Source organism: Nicotiana attenuata, chromosome 1 (assembly GCF_001879085.1).
Source record: "Nicotiana attenuata strain UT chromosome 1, NIATTr2, whole genome shotgun sequence".
In the NCBI taxonomy this organism is placed as follows: domain Eukaryota; kingdom Viridiplantae; phylum Streptophyta; class Magnoliopsida; order Solanales; family Solanaceae; genus Nicotiana; species Nicotiana attenuata.
In genome coordinates, this window is record NC_031989.1 from 32,138,739 (window position 1) to 32,156,687 (window position 17,949).

The following is a 17,949-nucleotide window of genomic DNA, read 5'->3' on the forward strand; positions in this document are numbered from 1 at the left end:
ACCCACTTTTTGAACTGGTTTGGACCCACTAGCATGTGACCCATGTGTGGTAAATTTTTTTAAAAAAAAAATTCTAATGTTTAACATTTTTGTTCTTTTTCAGATCCACCTGTTATTGAAAAATTCCAAAAATCCACATTAATTGATAGAATATTTCTATAAAACTACAATATGTTAATGGAGGTGATCATGTGTATCAATGTTCCGTTGTTGTCTTTTTCCTAAGTATAAATCTCATTTAAGTATTTTTATTGCAACATGGAAGAATTTTGTTGCTCAATAATGCTAATAAAACAATTTTTATTCTTCAATGTACGTTTGATTGGTCAACTTAGTAAAATTTCTCTGTTTCCAGCAGTTTGAATTTACAATTATAATTGATTTATAGAAAAGAACAAAAAGTGATTAGGTAAATCTCCTAGTGTGCCAGAGAGGAAGGAAATGGCAATATTCTTAGCATGTAATTGTCAGTGTAGTTAAAAATAAATGCAAGAATTAGGACAATTCGAGAAAGACGCACCAATAGCCCGACATTGCCAACGGCTAGTAATTATATTTCTAATCTTTTAATTAATCTCTAGACGTACCATACCAGAAATTCAAAGAGAAAAGGAAAATAATTCTTTTTTACTTTATTCAGTTACTCTGAGTGATTAATGGACGTATATACAGGATTTACTAGAAGGAAAATGTCCAAATTTGTTGGTGTATTATCGACATCGTGCAATTTTACTCTCGGCTATACTATGAGTCAATTTATACCCTTGCCGTTAGTAAATTATTTCGTATTTACCCTTACCCTTACCATTAACGAATTTCCAACATAAAATAGATGGACACTATGTGGCCAAATTCTTCAACAATAAAAATCTAATTTACCCTTCAATTTTTTTATTTATTATTATGGTTTAAAAGTACTCTTATATTAGAGCCCCATTAAATATCAAGAGAAAAAATAAGTATAAGAGCAATTTTGCCCCTTTTCACTTATTAAAATTAAGCTGAACTAATTTTAGAAAATTGGGAAACAAATTTCATTTTATCTATTTTATTTACACAATTGATAAAATTTCTTGCTAAATAGGTATCATCACCGTTTTATAATGATTATTTTGACGCAAGATAGTCACCGCACCAGGACCCTAAGTCAAGTTTCATGTGAATTGCATGATTTTTAATTAATGAGGACAAAACACTGGTTGATTATGAAAAATGAAAAAATCACCACTATAAATTCCTCTTTTTCTTTTATAAAGAGGTAAATAACACTAATACAAAAAGGAAAAAATGTATAACAAGAAATCCAATTTGCCACATGGGTAACAAAATAGCTGAACTGTTGTGGCAAAAGGTCCCATTCTTCTTTATTTCCTTTTCCTTCTCCTTTCCTTTATTTAAACCAACAACACAACCATTGAAGCTAAGTAAACCAACTCTTTCTATTTTTTAAGTAACCACTTGCTACACTCCTTTTTCTTGCTACTAATACTATAGTTCTAAATTAAGAAGAAAAACCATAAAAGCTAGAACCATCTTTAGATTACTACTAGCTATAATGGAAAATCATTATCTTCAACAAGATTTCTCCATCTCTAGTTGTTCTTCTTCTATAACTTCCTCCTCATTTGCAAGTTCTTCTAATGGCTTAAATTCTCCTTCAACCACCACTTCTTCTACTTCATCATCTTCTTTCCACGAGACCATTAATGCAAAAACCTCATCAAATGGCTATACTTGCAAATCCAAGAAAAGCTCAAAAATAGTTCAAGATTTCACCAAAAATGGGAATGGTCATGGGAATGAGAAGAACAAGAAAACAAGAAAGAATCAAGGTGATGAAAAGCATCCAACTTTTAGAGGAGTTCGTAAGAGGAATTGGGGTAAATGGGTGTCCGAAATTAGACAGCCTAGGAAAAAATCAAGAATATGGCTAGGGACTTATCCAACGGCTGAAATGGCGGCTCGAGCTCATGATGTTGCGGCTTTAGCCATTAAAGGTAACTCGGCTTATCTTAATTTCCCTCATTTAGCCGATCAACTCCCGCGACCAGCCTCCACTTCTCCGAAGGACATCCAAGCAGCCGCCGCTAAAGCGGCTGGTAGCACGTTTCTCGAGGAAAATCCTATTAGAGATGAAGCTGAGTCCAGCCAAATCGAACTGCACAGTTCACATTCATCGACAAATTTAGCCTCAGAGAACACTCAAGAATTGCTAAATTCTCCATCGATGGACAATGATGACACATTTTTTGATTTACCGGATCTTACCATCGATCAAGTGGACCAAAATGACCGTTATCAGTACCCAATCTCAACGTGGCAGCTGGCTGGAGCCGATAGCGGAATATTTCGGCTCGAGGAGCCATTTTTGTGGGAGTGCTATTAAAAGAAAAATAGAATTGTACTCTTTAGTGTATGTTTTTTTTTTTTTTTTTGGTACATTGACAAAATATTCATATATCGTGTGTGAATTCTCAACGTCATAATTGGAAAGCCCAGAAAATGTTCATATAACACATATTTTTGAGTTTGGTCTATTTTCATCATCATTTGTTGTTCATGTACAGAAGACAGCAATTACACTTTCTTGTTTATGTTAACATGAGTTTCCGTTGTAGTGTAAAATTTATGGAGTAAATATGTTGTAGTAAAAGTAATTGGCTGTCTATCGTTGATTTTATCTGCTTATGTGGGCAAAATAAGAAAAAAAAACATGCAAAATTAAAATATGATCCAATGCAAGATTTTGTCTTTTTCCCTTGAAATAGTTTAAGGGAACAAGTTCACTTCCCTCAGAAGTTACCCATATTTGTAGCTGGCTTCAATTATAACCCCCCACCCCCCACCCCACCCCCCCCCACAAAAAAAAAGGGGGAACCAAGACAGAAAATCAGACACACCAACATAAATAAATATATATACATACTTAGTAGGTAATAATGTTTTGGATAAACAATCCAATAAATAAAAGAGTGACATCTATTTACGTGTACGTTTGTTCTTGAAATTGCTTGCTTACGGATTTACTTAACAATCAATTTGCAACTTTTTCTGTATGAGTCAAAATCACCGTGTCTGATTAAAAGAAAAGTAAGGAAAAAAGGCAAAGCCACTTAATTTGCCTTTAGTTAAGCTTTTGTCTTAGAGATTTAATGACAGTAACATATGGATTTAGGGGACAATTAGGATCCAATGATTGAATAAAAGTTTTATACTCCTCTTTTCCGTAGCATCAATGATATAGTAGTAATTAGTTAATTAGTTGGCAATTTGTTGGGATATAATATTAACCATGCGGTTTAGACATAATATTTTTTTATTCTTTATGGAACAATTGCTAATTTAATTTATTCAATTTAAATAAAGTACTATTTTAAATAGATCATTTATTACACGTGTGTTCTTTTAGTTATGTAGTAGACAATTTAGTGTATGGAGTCTTAGCTCATGCACAGAAGATTAAATTGTTGGTTCTCATAATTAATAAACTATGTTCACAATCGAAGATATTATTGGACAAAATATCTTGATGATTGTAGGACAAGATCATAGTATAATTTGTCTTGATTATGGGAGTACTGGTATTGCTCCTACTTCTAGTGCTAGTATACTTAGGGTATATTGAACGAACCAAGTAGAGAAAAGATGTTTTTGTACTGAAATATGTAAAACATTTTCTCTAATTCATTAAATGAGCTTATACTCCTAATCTTGATATAATTTATATGATCAATGTAATTTGTTTATTGTTTTGATTTATCAAAAGGTATGACTCTATTCAGAGTTAGTGTATGCCAATTAGATTGGACAATAACGAATAACATTTGTGAAATAATAATTAGTTGATAGAACCCATGACTCGGGTTTTGAGTTTGATGATACCCCTATAAGCTTATAAGCTTTCATGTGAAAACTCGGCCGGTGGATTTTGTATCCGTCACATGAAATAGTTTAAGCGGAATTGTAAAGAATTTAATTAGTTGATTAAATTAAATTTTCAGTGATTTAATTTAATTAACTGGTATTTGAGATCTTAACATGGGGAGTTAAAATAAGTGTTATTGAATTTTCGAAATTCATATTGAGGAGTTCAATTGCAGTTTTTTAGTGGAATAAACTACAATTAATTATAGTAAGAATTAATTCATGCTAATTTCGAATTAATACTATAATTAGTACTCCCTCCGGTTTACAATAAGTGTCCAATTTGCTTTTAGCACGCCCATTAAGAAAATACTAAATCCTATACACAAATACCTAGTATGACTAAACTACCCCTAATTAAACATTTAATGTGAGGAGTAAGAAAATTTTTTAGAGATATGTACATAGGGTTTTTTTTTTGTAAAAACAAATTGAATTCTTTCTTGATTACATAACTTGACACTTATTTTGAACCAAAATGAAAAAGCAAATTGGACACTTATTGTGAACCGGAGGGAGTAGGTTCTTATTATTTCTGTGGCCCCTGCTATACCTATTAAAAACCTGGACTTACTTGGGTAAAAGGTGACTTGGGAGAAAAGTTATCTGGTAGAATTAGAGTAGGATTCTACTTGTGAAAACAGAATCCTACACGTTTTTTTAGCCCAATTTTTGGCTAAAAATGTGTCTACTTAAGGAAGACAATATTATATTGTTCTTGCCCACTCAAAATCAAACTCGTCCAAAGTTTTACTAAGCATATAGCAGAAGACTGCAGTCGTGGATTCTTGATGTGTGGAGGATTTGTGCAACGATTTCAAGAGGTTAGTGCTTCTAATCTAGTAATTATAGCATTGTCTAGTTTACATCTATTTGATGTCTGGATTGTATGCTTGCTTCCGCTGCGCATATCCATCACTTTTGATTTTTTTTGTTTGTTATTTTCATACATATCAAGGAATCCATCTCTTAGTATTAATTAACAATAAAATTGACGCTATTAACCTTAATTTATGCATTGAAAATATAATAAATACTTCTAAGCTCTTTACTCCAAGGGCAACTTTGAAACAAGAAGTTAATTCTTTTTTTATATTTAAAAAAATTAAATATTCTAGATCACAAAAAAAAGTTAAAAGATCAATTAAAGTGGACAGGAGGGAGTATAAGTCACCGAGAGCGTATTATTGTCCTTTTCATTATGGTTATTACACATTTTCCGACGACAAATGTGACACTGAAATCGACTTAAAGCAGACACTTTCAATAGAGTAATGAAAGACGGTAGTTCTTGAAATCCCCATAATCGTGTTCTATATATGATTAAAGATTGAATTTTTTGGCACAACTTGTTCTACTCATCAATAATTGATTGCATCCTCCTTATAAAGGTATACTATTAACTATATGTAAGTTACCATAAATGAATATTCCTATCTCCTATCCATATGACCCGCGTTTCAAAAAAATTGCATTTCTCTCAAGATATTTAATAGACTTAATAAAATAAACTATTTATCTTCTTAAATATATCAATAAACAATATACTTATTTGAATAAAAAGGGAAGTAGGTTTACGAAATAAATAATCTTTTTTTCTTTACATTCAAATAATTCAGAATAAATTCATTTACTAAAACGAGTAATATTTGGGATAAGAGGGATTATTTAGTAACATGGCCTAGTTGAAAACCGAATCAATATTATTTAGTAGAGGAAAATAAGAGTTTATTTGTCCCAATGGCAGTGTATAAGCCACTATTTCGTAGTGATACGTGACCTCAATATCACTATCTCTTAATTAATAATTTTTTGGTCGAGTCACTATCTCCTACTTATTCGTAGTCTAATTACTCCATAATTTGGACACATTTCTTTGGGTTATTGGAAGGAGTGGCAAAGAAAGAGGCAAATCTAATCTCTTGGACCCAAGAAAATCTTCGTGAGTCTTATAAAATAATAACTTTTATTCATTTGTTTTTTCCTTTTCCTTTTATTCTCATCTTGTTTGTATAATTAAGGACCCAACTAATTATATGAGCAGCATTTAGTGACTATAAAAATCAAAGTACTCATCATGAAAGAGTGAAAGCTCATGGGGCCAACCTAATTTTGTCGAAATATATTACGAATCCAATGAGCAAATGGGGGAACTTGGAATCTTATGGGAAAAAAAATGTGGTTGATTTTCCAAAACTCCCTTTTTAAAGGTCCCATTTGTTGAATGAACAATTCCCAAAATATTCATATGATTGACGGAATACCCCTTTTTTTATTTGAAGTTTATTGCTCTCTTAGATCTAAAATTAGTACTCCATCCGTTCACTTTTACTTATTTATTGTGTTAATTAAAAATATATTTTTACTTTTACTTATCAATTATAGCAGATCAAGAATTTTTTATTTTTTTTTATTTTACCCTTATTATTAACTACTCATTTCACAAATTATTTTCCAAGATTTCTCAAAATATTACCCCATCCGATTCCAAAAAAGTGTTCACTTAGTCATTTACATACCCCTTAAGAAAATACTAACTCCTAAATAAAAATAGATAATTTGACTAAAATATCCCTAATTAAATATGTATTGAAATTTGATCACTTAACACGTAATAAGGGCAAATATGAAAAAAATATATTAATTCTTTCTTGGTAAGTGGACACTCTTTCTGAACCATGGAAAAAAAAAAAGCAAAGTGGACACTTTTTTGAACCGATGGGAGTATCATTATTATGGATATGCGAAGTCTATTGTGGACAAGTAAAAATGAACAGAAGAAGTAATTGTTTCAGCAAAATTAATTTATTTAAAAAAATATTTGACTTTAAAAAATCGGTAGTATTAAAAAACGGGTAGTATTTATTATCTAATTAATGGAATATTAATTAAGTGAGACAACTAAAGAGAGAGAAAGAGTAATTTAGAGTTTTTTTTAGACAGATATTCTTGATTAAAGCTGGAGTATTAGATATTTTTTTAAGTGTGCAAAAATTTTAAAAGAGAAATTGTATAAACGGAAGAAGTATTATTGTTAATATTTTTGTTTGCTGGGGTCGAGATGCATCTTGATTATGTCTCAAGAAAATCAGCATCGATCTTTTTATTTATTATAAAGGTAATATAGATGCTTGGGTATTAAAAGAGGACAAAATATTCTGGCATCATTTGAGATTTGCTGAGAGCAATAGCAATAACAAGTTATTAGAAGTTGTCCAACATCAACCTATTTAATATTCATTGTTTTAATTTAATTTTAAGTTGTTATCAGTCATATTACGTAAGCTTGAATAGTAGTGGTGGGTTTTTCATTTTTGCACATGCAAATTTATTATATGCACAAGGTAATCCATCAACCAAAAATTTACTCCTAATAGGCATTTTCATCCCTTTCTCAAATGAATGAATTACATATATTTTGCATATAAGCATCATTGAAATAGATTCAGTGAGATGCATTAATTCTCATTATTTTAATATGTGACTATAAATACTCAATAAAAGTAAATATTTTTCGGCTATTTAGCAATTTACATATACTGCATTATAGCTGTTGCTAAGATGAAACAAGAGATATAATTACTCTCTCATTCGAGAAATTAATTTAAAACTGTATATACACTAAGATATCCCTCAACGTGAGTCATAATCGACTCGTCACGGGAAGGGGCGACCAGGTCTTTCCCTTCCCATCTACATTCAGCCCTCACCCGGTCTAGGCAACCGGGAGTGATTAGACTAATATACTCCGATGCCGGTTCGCCACGGCCCGGGACCGATGATGGGTTTTCAACCTGGAAGTCGGCAGATACCGAGCAACCAGTCGGTGTGAATGCTTTCAATGGGGGTTCTGGTGCATGTTCATCAGATCTAGCGGGGCTCGCGGCCGAGCTTGGTCTAGAAGGAACACTTTGTGAAGTTTTCGCCATTTCTTAAAGCTTTACGAAGAGACGAAAAGAAAATACAACCAATGCAGAATTTGAGAAAGATAGGAAATGTTGAACCTGGAAGGGTCGTTTATACTTTTTCCATGAGGCGGCGGCACGAATCACGAAGCCACAAACACGAAGCGACAGATAATTAAGAGAAGCATTAAATGCCTGCAGCAGGCGTGGTCAGAGCACTCGATGGCTTTTTCACCTGGCGTATGGCCATACGTCACGGGCATCACGTCACCGGTCATATCGTTTATTATCATTACTCTCTAATAAACGAGGGGACTATCTGTATTGGGTGATACCCTTTTTTGCTTGAGCCCGACCGGGTTGGATCCGGTCCGGAGCAAGTCGGGGCCATCGAACCCGACCTGGATGCAAGGTAGAACGACGGCCACGTCTACAACCGAGGTCGAGTCATTTCGAGACCGTTACAGAGCTCGAAAGGAATCACCACCGGATGGAGAAACACACAAGGTCGGAAGCCGGGCTCGTAACGGATAACCAAGCGTCGCCGGATATCTCGCCCAAACGTGATTTTCTCAACCACTTCAGGCCATTAAGGCGTAATTACAGGGATCCACGATGTAATCAATTTACCTACCTTATTTTTACCCTTAATCATAATGTATAAATGGGTATCTCTCTAAATTCTTGTGGATGATCAAGCACAATTGTTCTAAGCAATATTATATTCTGCGATTATTTACTTTAACAGCAATTGTTGAGTCTTTATCTTTATTTTCCTCAACCTAAAAGCCTTTTGTATCTTTTAGTTCACGGATCCTTAAAACCCCATATAAATTCAATTGTTATCCGGATTCGAGGGTAAACAAAAACATAAGAAGAGTAATTAATCCGATTTAACGGGAAGGATGTACACTTCCGTAGGTAAATTGCTCGATTGTTTTTTTTTTTTAATTTAAATATTTTTATTTTTGTTTAAATTAAAATAAGCAAAAATAATTTAGGTAAGTAGTAGATATGAAGTAAATTATTACAAATAATTTATTGTGATATTAGTTCCCTTTTTCATTTGAAACCCATTACCCCTCCTCCCTGCAGGCGTGTTGGGTGAAATGTATCTCTTTTTTCATGTGATTTTAATATAAAAAGAACAATAAAGGAACCTAACAAAGGAAAAATGCATTAAAGGAAACAGGAATATAAAGCATTCAACTATTCAATCCTTTAGTTTTGTGGAAAGAAAAGCAATGGATGCATTTATTTCCTTTTTCCTTTTTGTCCTCTAAGAACATGAAAAAGTAGAAAAAAGTTGGATTCTTTTCTTTCCCTCCCACCTGTTTCTCGTGGTATCACTTCTTTCTTGACTCTTCAATTAGTCATTCCCCTAGCCCCCCACCCCCACCCCACACCCCACCCCCAAAAATAAATAAATAAAAAAATATTATTCAATTTTTTTCGATTGACTTAAATTTTGATGGGCGGAATTACTTTATATTTGTATTAATGTTGAATTGTTTACGGATACCTTGTAAATTAGTTAAAGAAGGCACAAACTGATCGAAACATCATCATTATACATAAAAATAAAAATATTATTGTTGAATTCATGAACCACTACTTATGCAGATCAATCACGAAGTAATTAATCAGCTGACGAGTGACGACTACTGATTAGTGTATCAAAAACATGATGAATGACCACGTTCATTGTGTACATCTCATGTTGGAGGTTTTAGATTCCTAATAACATTATTAACAAAATAAATCACTATCAAGGATTTTAAACACCTAACGTCCGGCTCCTGCCGACCAATCACATTTGTTATAACGCATAAAACCTTTGATCATGTTTTCTAATGAGTATAACGACTAGTGTGTTTAAGATTTAAGATGATTCGCTTAGTGCCGGCTCAAAATTATGTACTACTCCCTCCGGTCTACAATAAGTGACCAATTTGCCTTGGGCACACAGAAATACTAAATTCTAGACAAAAGTAGTTAGTATGACTAAACTACCCTTAATTCAATGTTGCAACATAGTTAATGTGAGGAGTAAAAGACTTTTTAGAGATATGTACACGAGGGTAATTTTGGAAAAACAAATTGAATTATTTCTTGGTTATATAAATGGACACTTATTTTGGACCAAAATAAAAAGGCAAATTGGTCACTTATTGTGGACCGAACGGAGTAATTAATTGGGGGTTAATTAACGACCATATTTGACCATGATTAATTAATGAACTCCGACGTTAAGAGGAAGCAGGGTTGGGGGAGAGTATTAGTTACGGGTTCGAACGAACACACTAGATCCTCCTTAGATCTTGTATTTGTATGTAAAAAATCCATTAAATGTGTAATATTTATTTGTGAGTCCAGTAACTATGACGAGCTGTTATGAGTTTGATTGTTAGTTCAGAACACATAAATTTTAAATTCTGTCTCCGCCTCTAAGAGGAAGGGGAGTGGGGAGGGTGAGGAAAGAAAGCACAAACGAAGCATAGGCTTAAAGATGAAGTTAGTTCTGCTCACAAGCAGAGGCGGCCCGACAAATTTTGTGGCCTAAAGCCAAACTTTATGAAGGACCTTTAACTTTTTTAATTTTTTTATTATTTATTTGAAGTCTATTTTTTTAGCTTTTCTTAGATACAAAGTTATTAATATTTTTTTTTATAATCAATAACTCATAATAAGTATTTCTCAATTGACAATATAGTTAACCCATTTAACATTTCTTGTGACATAGTTATTCTTAGGTTTTATCAATTTTAATTTTGAAAACTTCTTCCCGCTGAAGCAACAGTAACATGAGTTATGAACATTATTCCATAAGCAATTTAGGCATTTGGAAAAAAATTAAATCTTTTTATTTGATTAAGTGTATCAATTAAACCGTTATCTTCTAATTGTATTATTTTTCTTAATACTTTTAATTCAGAAATTAAATCTAAACCATCAATATCGAATTGATTATTATGCTTTAAGGAACATTCAAGTGAAGGCAATATTTTTTCAAATTTCTAACATCTAGCGATCTTAGTTTTTACCGCCTAATAGAAAACCAAAAATATTTTCATATGCTTCGAATTGTTCAAATTCTATTTTGAAGTGAAAAAATAGCCTTGTCTATTATGTATAAAAGTAATCAACTCTAAAGGACTATTCGAAAGTGTGATGACCCAAAAGGTCATCACTTGCTTTTAAATTTAATTCTGTGTTTTCGAGGCCTTAAAAACCTCTTTTATCTTCACCTCGATTTGCGTGCGCAGTCCGGGCGTATAGCCGGAAAGCTGTTATGTGAAAAATCTGTGAAATATTGAAATTTTGACTTAAAAATGCATTTAAGTTGACTTCGATCAATATTTTTGGTAAACGGACCCGGACCCGTAATTTGACGGCCCCGAAGGGTCCGTAGGAAAATATGGGACTTGGGCGTATGCCCGGAATCAAATTCCGAGGTCCCAAGCCCGAGAAATGAATTTTTAAAGAAAATTATTTTCTGAAATTATTTAAAGGATTTTGAAATGAAACTTGATTAGAACATGATGGTATCAGGCCCGTATTTTGGTTCCGGCGCCCGGTACAGGTCTTATATATGATTTAAGATGATTATGTGAAATTTGGTGAGAAACGGATGTCATTTGACGTGATTCGGACCTAAATTGCTAAAATTGATGTTTTAAGAAGTTTGAAGGAATTCTTTGATTTTGAGGTTTAATTCGTTGTTTGAGAGGTTATTTTGGCGATTTGATCGCACGGATAAGTTATATGATGTTTTTGGGTTAGTACGCATGTTTGGTTTGGAGCCCCGAGGGCTCGGGTGAGTTTCGGGTAGGTTCCGGGGTGTTTAAACTTAGGAAAATTTTGCTGTTGCGCCAGTTCTGGTGTAACCGCACCTGCGATTCTTGGGCCGCAGATGCGGACTCGCAGGTGCGGAATTTCTCGCACATGCGGGCAAACTTCTGCAGAAGCGGTTCTGCAGAAGCGGATTTACCCCTCGCAGATGCGGCCCCAGTGGGCCAAGTCATTTCCGCAGAAGCGACTATTTTTCCGCACGTGCGGTTGCGCAGATGCGACCCACGAGTCACAGATGCGGAAGTCGGGCAGTGAGTCTTTTAAAAACATAACTTCAGCTATTTTTCTTTCAAATTTTCACAAAAATAGAAGAACTAGGGCGATTTTCTCAAGAGATTTTCTTCCCAAATCACAAGTAAGTATTCATTAACTGATTTCTTTCGACTATCTAATGTTTTTCATCAACTTTTATCAATAATCTTAGGGTTTTAATGGTAGAAAATTGGGGAATTGGGTAGAGTTAGGGCTTTTTGATTATTTGGGATTTTGACCTCGTTTTGGGGTCGGATTTGAAAACAAATTATATATTCGAGCTCGTGGGTGAATGGGTGATTGGATTTTGGTCCGAACCTCGTGTTTCGACCAAGCGGGCCCGGGGTCAATTTTTGAATTTTTGGAAAGAATGATTGGAAAGTTATAATTAAGTATTGAAATTGGATTGTTTAGCGTTTATTGATGTTATGAAGTCGATTATGTCTAGATACAATTGATTTGGAGCCGAATTCGAAAGGAAAGGCGGTGCTTGAGGCTTGAGTTGGCCGTGGAAGTTCGAGGTAAGTGTTTGGCCTAACCTTAGCTTGAGGGATTAGGAGTGTGTCCTATTTGCTATTTGTTTTCTTGTTGAGTACGACATATAGGCATGGTGACAAGTATCTATACGTTGGTGTCGAGCATGACCGTGGGTCTTATATTGTGATTTTTATGACTTTGTTGTATTATTCATGCCTTGGTGAAAATGTCTAATTATTGTGCAAAGTTGTGAAAAGAATTGTGAACCTATGAACGTTGAGGAGCATTGACTCCAGTTGTATAACGAATTGTGAAAGTATAAGTGATAATTGAACCTCTAGAGCAGCGGCTCGAGTGATGAAGTGAATTGTGAAGTAAAAGTGAGAAAGAGAAGAGATCATTATGTTGCCCCCTTGCCGGGCTATTGTTGAGTTGTGGTTCCCTTGTATTGTGTTCTTAATCGATATTACGGATACTTAGGCTGATGATTCTTTGTGTTAGGTAAGGATTATGGTTATAGCTGAGGTAGTTAGATGTTGGAACAAGTTTGGGTATAACTGAGGTAGTTAGGTGTTGTAACAAGTTTGGGTATAGCTGAAGCAGTTAGGTGTTGTAACAAGTTTGGGTATAGCCGAGGTAGTTAGGTGTTGTAGCAAGTTTGGTTATAGCTGAGGTAGTTAGAGGTTGTACCAAGTTTGATTATAGCTGTTAAATGTTGGAACAAGTTGGGTTATAGCTGATGTAGCTAGAGGTTGGAACAAGTTTGGTTATAGCTATTTCTCCCTTGTCGGGACGTATTCACTTATGCTGTCGAATCCCTTGCCGGGATAATGTAGACCTTTTGATCCCTTGTCCGGACTCTCGTTATAATTGTAAATATTATATATGGATCGGTTTGCACGCCGCAACAATATTATATATGGATCGGGTTGCACGCCGCAACAATATTATATATGGATCGGGTTGCATGCCGCAATAATATTATATATGGATCGGGTTGCACGCCGCAACAATATTATATATGGATCGGGTTGCACGCCGCAACAATATTATATATGGATCGGGTTGCACGCCGCAACAATATTATATGGGATCTGGTGGTACGCCTACCACGAGATATAATGAAATGAGAGCGGGTGGTACGCCTACCACAAGATATAATGAAATAGGAGCGGGTGGTATGCCTACCACAAGATATGAGAAATGGGATCGGGTTGCACGCCTGCAACGAGATGTGGACCGAGAGTGAAATCTGCCTTTGTTTTTCCTTATTCTTGTTAGAAGTTAAATTTTGGTTTCTTGATAATTTTCCCCTTCCCAGCTTTAGTTGTTTGTTCTAGTTTATTTTTCCGCTATATATATATATATAACTACACAGGTTTATCTGGAGTCTGGTCCTAGCCTCGTCACTACCTCGCCGGGGTTAGGCCAGGCACTTACCAGCACATGGGGTCGGTTGTGCTGATACTACACTCAACACTCTTTTGTGCAGATCCCAGTGCTGTAGACTTTGGACCGCAGTGGGATTGCTGATTCTTGCTCATCGGGTGACCCGAGGTAGTCCTACAGGCGTCCGTTGGCCTTGGCGTCTCCTTCCATCTACTATCCCTGTTCCTTTCATGTAATCAATCTTGGGTAGTTTTGTCATGGAATGGTATTAGCAGTATTATTAAACTTGAAATTTAAGTCTTCCGCTTGTTCAATTTTATTGATTATTAACTGTTAGATTATAACTGTTAATGAATTTTGAAAATGGATAAAGGTAATCTGTTCAGTAATTGGCTTGCCTAGCTCACACTAGTAGGCGCCATCACGACTCCCGAGGGTGGGAAATCCGGATCGTGATGTTTAACCAGAAAACTGAATATTTGGTTAAAGCTAAAATTTAATAGAGAAATCGGGTTACTGATAATCAAGAAATAAGAGATTTTGTGAACAACAATAAAGCAATTAATAAGAGTATATTTCAGTATAATCGGAATGATATTTCGTCCCCTACAAATGTTGTGACTTTCTCCTTTTATCGTCAATTCTAAGAGAAAGTGTAATATCTTTGTCTTAATGAGACAATTACGAGCAGTAAATGACATTAAAAGAAACGTTATTCAATCATTCTTATTAAATACAAATTCTCTAACGTATTTGGCATTTAATGTTGAATTTGGACTCTTTTACGCTATCAGATTCATATCTTCAATTCCTTCTGATCTTCCTGCTTTTAATGGCTCGAACAGGTACGAGTCTCGTTTCATCTGGATAGTAGCTCGTATCTTCTCTCCCGCATCTATTGTTGCTCGTGTCTTCTAACTGTTTGTCATGCTTTGACTATTTGACCGGTCCACGTGTCATGACATGTCATCTTCAATATTTAAATTCAGTTTTTTCCCAATACAGATAGTCCCCCCACTTTTCATTTATTTTTATCAATTAAATATTTGGGAAGTGGATCTTCATTAAAAAGGGAATTTTTGCAATAATTAATGCTATGACAGTACTAACGCTTCAGTTGTCTTTTCTATTTAATGCATCGCACACGTGTCTCCTTCTCATTAGCTCTGTAATTCTGCAGCCTTTTTTCAAGGCTTCTTCAACTCCACTATTCACGTAGTGATAGTTGCCTTTATTATAGGCTTTCCATCATTACACTTCTTAATCTTTGACGGTTGCTTTTATATAAACTTAATCCTCCTTCCACAAATTTTTACCTAATATTTCACTATTTACTTCTATTCACTTCTTCCTCTGTTCAAGCCTTTCTACCATGTCATCTTCAAATCCCAACCCTAGAAGAGTCCCAATTCTTGACAGTTTCCCCAATGCCCCTGTGAGACATAGAAGGGGTAGAGGGGGTAGACTTCGTGGCCTTGGATCCATTCATGGTGGTACCTCTGGTTCCATCACTCCTTCTTCTAGCTCTGGTATTACTTCTAGAGGTTCTTTCATTAATAGATCTTCCTCTAAAGGCAAAGAATCTTCTGAGTCGATGCAAGAACCTTTGGTCGAAGAAATAGTGCCAACTGATTTATCTTTCGAGCATGATAAAGAATCCCTTCGTGACCAAGTAATTAAATTAGAGAGAGCTGACACTTATCCTTCTTTAATTACTGAACCCTTAATTTCCACTGTTCGAAAAGATTGTCGTTGGAGAGATGACCTTCATATAGTTATTCCTAACCCAAACCAGAGAATATCTTCTTATAGGATTGGTTTTTCCTCTGTTTATACTTATCCCTTTACTTTGGGATTTATTCCTGCTATCGACTCAGTCATACTCGATTTTTGTCGTTTTTTCAAAATTTGTTTGGCTCAAATTGGCCCTCTCGTATGGAGAGCAGTAGCTTGTTTAAGGTATGTATCGGTAAAGGCTGATGTCGATTTTACCTTCTCTCATCTGATTCATCTTTACCACCCCAAGCTGTTTCGCAATGGTGTTTTTACCCTAACCGCAAGAAGTAAAAGGGTTTTGGTAAGCCCTGAAGATGATAAAGATCGAGGCTGGTACACCCGTTATGTTGCGGTACCCACGGTTGATTTGGTGGGTGAATCAAATATTCCTTTCCCTGAGAAATGGAACCTTGCACGTAAGTATTTCTTTCTTGCCGTGTTTGTTTTATTTCAACTCCTTTTCTAATTTCATTCTTTTTTGCTTTTTTTTGTAGCAACCATGGGAGATGTGGAACCCGTTCCTAATTTCCGTGGTTGGGTAGATGCTATTTTGAAGGCCGTGCCTATGGAGGCACGAACCTGGAAATCTATTTCTAACAAACATGGTTGGAAAGTAAAAACTCACGGTATGCGTCTCTTATTGTTTCCCGTATGTTAAATTCTTTCCCCTCTTCTAACTTTTTATCCTTCTTTCTGTCAGGATTTGCTATTCGAGGAATGTCAGCTGAAGTAGCTATTGCCCTTCGAGCTTCTTTTGGTACTCCTCTTTCTTTGGAGAGAGCACAAGCTACGCTGTCAAAGAGGAAAGTTGTTGAAGAGGATTCCGAGGATGATGAAGATGAAGACACCTCTTTGGCAGTTAGACCTAGAGTCAGGAGACGTATCATTTATGAAGATGAAGCTGAAATTTCTCCTACCCGTGCCTCCTCTCCGGTTAATATTGTTTCCGATGATGAAACCATCCCCAGGGACACCATTGAATCCACTCAACGTCTCTTCACTGAGGGTTTCGAAAGTGGTGATCTAGGTCCGGTTTTAGATGAGGTTCCTCTTTCCTCTTCCATTCCTATTCCTTCTATTCCTTCTTTAGTTTCAAGTACATCTTTGCCCATTTTATCTGTTCCCGCTTCTTTGCCAATTTCTGCTCCCTTACCTACTTCGACTCCCTCGACTCCTGTTATTTTCACCTCTTCTACCGTTCCTCCTTCTATAGCTCCCCCTTCCTCTGTTCAGCATGCAGAGGAGGGTTCTAGTAGAAGAAGTTTAGCTATGAGGAGTGTAACACTTGAGGTTCCTGCTACTAACAGTCTTTTAAGGAAGTCTGGTGGAGCAGATGTCTGGCTTAAGCCTTTAATTGGAGATATTGAGAAGAAAAAGATGGACAGTCACAGTTGCTTAACTTTGATGAATGACATAGTTCATTCTACGTTGAAGGTATTCTCCCTTTACTTTCTAATAAGTTTTTATTTTATTTTATTTTATTTTATTTTTTTATTATTTCTAGATTCTTATCTTCATGAGTTGTCTTTGTAGGCCAACCTTATTGGCACAGAGTTGATGGGAAGAATTTCCCTTTTAGAAAAGAAGGCTCGTGAATCTGATAAGACTATTCTCGAGGCTGAGAGGGTAGCTAAGGAAGCCCAGCTGGAGGCAACTAATTGGAAGGAACATTTTAAAAATGCTCAAGACACGATAAAAGAATTGCAAGAAAGCAACCGTAACCTGGAGCAGCAAAAGCGGACTCTGACTTCGGATTTAGCGAAGGCCAAGGCTTCTTCTAGTAAAGCCGAGAAGGACAAGGAGAGCCTCGAGTGTTCCTTTTCATAGCAATTATCAAAGTCAAGTGAAGAAATCAGAGAACTTAAGGCACTCTTGAACAAGAAAGAAGAATATGCAGGAGAGTTAGTACAAAACTTGACTCAAGCTCAAGCTGATTTGAAGATCTCCTCTGATAAGGTTCATGCATTAGAGAGTTCTCATGCCTCCCTTGAAGCCACCCTTGATTCCACTTTAGCTGAAAATCAAGTGTTAAAGAATGATCTTGCTCCTTACCGTAGATGCTCTATCCTGGTACATAAGCCAGAACCCTAAGAAGTGGGCCAATTGGGTAAGCATGGCATCAAAATTTATGGACCGGTTCAGGTTCAATACGGAGAATGTACCAGATGTCTTCTATATCCAAAACCTAAAGAAGAATCCAACTGAGACTTTCCACGAGTATGCTACTCGGTGGAGGTCAGAAGCAGCCAAGGTCAGACCAGCATTAGACGAGGAACAGATGAACAAGTTCTTTGTCAGGGCACAGGACCCGCAGTATTACGAAAGGCTAATGGTCATTGAGAATCACAAGTTCTCCGAATATCATCAAACTCGG

At 35.5% G+C, this 17,949-nt stretch overlaps 1 protein-coding gene across 1 annotated transcript; it reads left to right on the top strand.

Annotated features, from left to right (window-relative positions):
* Positions 1,381 to 2,543, top strand: LOC109224029 (ethylene-responsive transcription factor ERF039). Its single transcript, XM_019388574.1, has one exon. The coding sequence runs from the start codon at positions 1,556 to 1,558 to the stop codon at positions 2,384 to 2,386; it is 831 nt and encodes a 276-aa protein (XP_019244119.1). The 5' UTR covers positions 1,381 to 1,555; the 3' UTR covers positions 2,387 to 2,543.

Coding starts and splice junctions, on each gene's coding strand:
- LOC109224029 (XM_019388574.1), top strand. CDS start 1,556: ATGGAAAATCATTATCTTCAACAAGATTTCTCCATCTCTAGTTGTTCT.